At 41.5% G+C, this 5,334-nt stretch overlaps 1 protein-coding gene across 1 annotated transcript; it reads left to right on the plus strand.

Moving 5' to 3' along the window:
- The first annotated feature begins 1,698 nt into the window (after window positions 1-1,698).
- Window positions 1,699-3,205, plus strand: LOC115725913 (polyol transporter 5-like). Its single transcript, XM_030655580.1, has 2 exons — window positions 1,699-1,992; window positions 2,114-3,205. The coding sequence occupies exons 1-2, from the start codon at window positions 1,699-1,701 to the stop codon at window positions 3,203-3,205; spliced, it is 1,386 nt and encodes a 461-aa protein (XP_030511440.1).
- The last annotated feature ends 2,129 nt before the right edge of the window (window positions 3,206-5,334 follow it).

A 5,334-nucleotide genomic window follows, 5' to 3' on the forward strand; every position in this document is an offset into this window, starting at 1 on the left:
TGCAAAAAATAACGAAAACATGCTCTCACTCCTTTTTGAAGAACCCAAATGACTGTTTTTTTTTAAATAATTTATTGAATTTTGTTGTCTAAAATAGATGAATGGTTGATGTAATGGTGGCTCAACGAGGCACGCTTAATTTGCTTTTCGGTATATGTGAACCCGACTAATTTGCTCAATACACATCCACGTCCGATTATGAAAGTCACTCTTTCTATAGTAAGTTCTCGGCAATATAAAAAGAAAGTTTTTTGTCCGATTATGAAAATCAGTTATAAGCAAGAGGAGCCTGTTGTAACCTAACCAATATATATGCTTTGCGAACCCACCAATGTGTGCTGGGGAATCATCGTCCCTTCATTCTGGTGCTAATTCATCCGCGGGTATGTGCTACGTCTTGGTTATGTTTCTATGGTAAATATTTACCATCGTCCGGTATGATGATTTTTATTTCCAAAATATTTATTTCCTATAAGTGAATACGCATTTGTGTATGTAAACATTCATATGATCATATCACAATATTATCAATTTTCGCTAAAACGTGAAATGTAACTCATGAGATATTATTGAGGTGCTCGTGCCAGGCTCAAAAACCATAAAGTTAGAGTGAATTGTAGCTCTTTTGTTTTTTTTTTTTTTTTTTTGCAGATAAGAATCACCCACACCCCACCTGCGGAAGTATGCTTCCAAGATGAATTAGCAAGTGAACAGCTACGCACACAAGGGGTTGAATCACGTGTCATTGCCCCAAGGCCTGTGTCAGATATCTGATCTTCATGGACCCAAAGTAAATGATGACTAATTTTCATTGCCCCAGCCCTCGCAAGGCCAGAGTTTCTTATGGAATTTCTATGCAGGAGGAGAGCAATTGGTACGAAATTGGCAGACCTCCCCAGCATCTGAATCTCTGTGTTGTTACATTGGATCTGAAACCCAACGAAACAGTTCTCAACGCTTACCTTCAGAGCTCCCGATCAATCGCTCTCCCCTCTAGACTCGCTCTTCCCCTTCTCTCTCTCTCTCTCCCCCTCTCTGTGTCTCTCTCTCCCTCCTTCAGATCTCCCGCTCCCTCGCTATCCCCTGGAGACTCGCGCCTTCGGAATCGTTCTCCCACTCTCACGCGCCTTCGGAGCTGGGACTCGCTCCTTTCGCTATTTCTCCTTTGGACTCGCGATGCCCTCTCTCTCTCTTGGGTATCCGACGCCAATAAATAGGATCCCCCTCTCCTTTTCACATTTCACGCTAGGATTTCTCTATATCATTTTTTAGCTTTCGTATCCATAATGGCAAGGGAAGAGAGAGATACCGCTCACCTTTTGAGACAAACCGCCCAGAACGAGGTGGAGGTATTGTTTTTTAAGAAATTATATTTGACTTTCATGGATTATTTACTGACTTTGCTCGATAATTAGAATCCTCAATCGGAATCCCAAGAAAATTCGCGGCCACCGGAAGATTCGCGCCGGGAGAATTCTCGCCCGAATCTTTTCATATTTAAATGCTGCCTTGTAGCATCGATCACTACAATTTTGCTTGGTTTAGGTTAGATATTCTCCCCTTTCTTTTTATAATATAACACTCACGTGATGAACATAAAACTTTCTCATGTGGTGTTTTTTTTTTTTTTTTTTTGGACATTTGATAGAATCGGGAGTACTCACCGAGACAATCACTTCTATAAGTAGGGATCAAGAGATGCCTGAAGAGAATGTTCAGCTCATGGCCATCCTCCTCCATGCCATTGGACTATTTGCATCGTTGATGACCGGCCTGCTCTCTAATCAGTTCGGCCGCCGGCCGACAATACTTTTGGTGGGCATCCTGTTTTTTAGTGTCCCCTTCTTCATGGGCTTTGCTAGCGTCTTCTTGGTTTCGTTGGGCCGGATGGTCGCCCACGTCGGTGTTGGCTGCGCCCAATCAATCGTCCCGATCTACATGGCGGAAATTTCGCCAGCCATATCTCGTGGCTTCTTTACCTGCCTCCCCGATGTAATTAAATCAATCGCTTTCTTTTTCTCTTTCTTTTTTTATTTGCTAATTTTTCATATGTTGTCAAAATTTTATATTTTTCATGTTGAACGTGTATCATGCATACATTTTCGTGATTCAGGTGTTCCTCAATGTCGGCAAAGTTATTGGCTGCATCTGCAACTTCTTCATCTCCAAGACGAAATTTGACGGCTGGCGTCTGATGATGTTCGAGGGCGCAATCTCTACGGTCCTGATCACAATAGCAGTCCTAGCTATGCCGGAGTCGCCGCGATGGCTTGTCTTGAGGGGACGGTTGGATGATGCGAGTCACATCCTCATTAAGACCTACAAGTCCAAGAGGGAAGCTGATCTTCGACTGGCCGACATCAAGGAGGCGGCCGGAATATCTAGAGACTGTAACGAGGCTGTTGTCAATGTGCAAAGCCCCGAGAGGACCGTGTGGGAGGATCTTCTCAGCGACCCCTCCCAGCCCGTCCACCACATGGTGGTCCTCGCCTGCTTAATACAGGTCTTCCGACAGGCCTGTGGGATTGACATCATCCTCCTGCAAATGCCCCAAATTTCTGAGATGGTTGGAATCACTAACCCCAATATGAAGCTGTTCTTGACCGTTGGAGTGGAGCTCGTAAAGACTATATTCACCGTCGTCGCTTCTTTCCTCCTTGACAAGCTCAGGCTTGGGCGGCGACGGCTGCTTCTGATTAGCATTGCTGGGATGGCTGTCTGTCTCATACCCCTAGGAGCATGCGTCTACTACCTCGACCAAATCGACAACAAGGACACATGGGTGGGGTACTTATGCATCGGGTGGTTGTTCGGTTATGTGGCCTCGTTTGCAATTGGGTTGGGTCCGGTGACTTCTGTTTACGTATCAGAACTTTTCCCCATGAGGCTTCGCGCCCAGGGATGTGCTATGGCTCTCGGCGTCAACCAATGGACGGGTGTACTTATGGCAACGGCATCCTTATTCCTGCACAACACGATCAGCCTTGCTTGGGCCATGTTTTTCTTCGCAGCGGTGGCATGCGGTGCGTGGATAGTCTTCTACAAAATAATAAGAATGCCAGAGACGCGGGGACTGACATTGGAGGAAATGGGCAACATTTTTGGTGAGCTATACCAGCGGCGGTCTGTGGCGAGGGAGGCAGAGAGTGGAAGTTCTGCGGCGGGGCAGACGGAGATGACAAGAAGAATGGTGGGCCGTGATTGAGATAAAAGCGGTTAGGGGAAAACTTGTACTGTTGGGTTTTTCTTTTTGGTAAAAATAATGGAGTATTTCTTTTTGAAAGAAACTATGATTATTTTTTAGTCTAACGTGAATTGTTTGAAATTGTTAGTCCTATTCCGATCTTTAGGAATTAAGATTGGGTTATGAATTGCATTTATTTCCTATTTTGGAAATCTACCGTTTCGAGGCATTTTCACATAATCATATTCCCAAATATGTCAAGTTAGAACCTTTTCCTTTCATTTTTTACGGTTCTTTGTGGCGATTATAAGACTTCGGATCCTGTGATAATCTAACAGCCGGGTAACTTCATGATCTCAAAGTTAGTTAGGATCCTGTTTTCATCCATATTACGGAAACAAAAATTAATCCTTTACAATCTATCTCTGAAACAGAACAACCGCATAGAGGAGATTTTGTTATTTCACTAGTCGGGCGTAATTAGGTTTTGCATCAATACAGTGAAACCTAATAAAGGGGTCGAGGAACTAAAATTAAATATAAAATTACAGAATGATATAAAATATTTAACAAATTTTAAAAAAATGTGAGACGAGTGATTACGGAAAGTGTTTTCACCTCTTTAGATTTAGGAAATCATTTTTCCTAATTTTATGCTTGGATTTTTCGATGACTAATTCATTTTCGGAAAGCCAAACGAGTGAAAGTTCGGAAAATCAATTCTTGAAAAACACTTTCACTAAAACAAATGCACCCTAAGTAGAGAGAAATGATTATGTGATTGTCCTTAATCTAGTGTGACTTTAACAATCTACTCCGGATCATAAAAAAGAAAAAATAAATAAATAATGAAAAATTATTGTAGGATTCCCCCACAATTACCTGAAGACTATACTAAAAAAAACTTAATTATTAATTTAGAAACCTGATTATATTTCTCGGTCCTCAAACGGCACACCACATTTTGCTCATCGCTCTTTACAAGGAACCTAATTCTAGGTTAGGCCCTTTTAGGCTCCCTTCAAAGCGGTGGCTGAGAAATCGAAGGATACGCCAATGTTAAGTGTCAACGTCTACAATATTTGAATCTTAGAAAACTGTGAAAATATTGTGTCAGGTGTCAACATTTGTATATTCTAAAAGTTCGATTGTTTTGGAATACTCGAGCATATAAAAGAATGAAAGGAAATAAGTATGCCATGTGGAATGCGGTATATCTAATTGATCGAGGTGATGTTTAATACATGTGTGACTTAGTCGATACTCTTGGTCGGCATTTTCTGTTTCTTTTTTTTTCGATTTTCGATGTATATGGCCTTATAAATAGTGAATTTACATCATAACATTAATCAGGGCTGTCAATATAGCCTGACCTGATCCAAAAATTTATTATTCTGACCATTCGGGTCAGCTCGTGTTTCGTGTGGGGTTGTTTTCTTTTGTTTTGTTTTTTTTTTCCTTTTAGATTGCCCAGTTTCAAAAGTACTAGCCTTAAGAGTAACTTGTACTAATGGCCCTCCTCTCTCTCTAATTTGAAAAGTACGAACTCTAACCCTAACCTTCGTGATCGGTGGCCCAAGCCCTCTTATTTTATGTTTTCAACGAGCAGTGGTCTACTATAGGGATCCGCTCCATCTTTAAAGATTGCTGGCATAGAGATGCGAAGGCAAATAAAAAAACCACCAAAATCCAAACAGACTCAAGGATTTGAGACATATATAATATGGGTATCGGGTCAAGTCGAGCACGGTTTCACTCAGATTCGGATTAGGTCGGGTATTGCATCATGATGATCACATGAAGGTAGGATGGTCCATATGCAATTGACTAACTCATAATTATACTGATGCTACCAACGTCATTAAGCCATTGAATTGCCTTTAGTCATCGCTGGCCAGGGATTTTCAGATGACACTATTGACACACAACTCTAAGGCACAATTGGAGTATTAGGGACCAATATGGTTTTAGAGATGCGTGTGCTCCTCTTATTGAAAGTGGAAACAAAACAAATTATCACATGTCCTTCTTTTATTATCCTACATAATCAAGGTCTGAACCATTTGAACACTATAGAACTGCTGATAAAAACAGCTATCCCCATTGTCTCAACCACCCAAGTTGGTTCCTCATTAATGAAATCTTTCTTT

Source organism: Rhodamnia argentea, chromosome 5 (assembly GCF_020921035.1).
Source record: "Rhodamnia argentea isolate NSW1041297 chromosome 5, ASM2092103v1, whole genome shotgun sequence".
Lineage (NCBI taxonomy): Eukaryota > Viridiplantae > Streptophyta > Magnoliopsida > Myrtales > Myrtaceae > Rhodamnia > Rhodamnia argentea.

Bases quoted from the DNA above. Each gene is read 5' to 3' on its own strand.
- LOC115725913 (XM_030655580.1), top strand. From the start codon at position 1,699: ATGCCTGAAGAGAATGTTCAGCTCATGGCCATCCTCCTCCATGCCATT. The intron at 1,993-2,113 runs GTAATTAAATCA...TTCGTGATTCAG, and splicing joins TCTTTACCTGCCTCCCCGAT to GTGTTCCTCAATGTCGGCAA.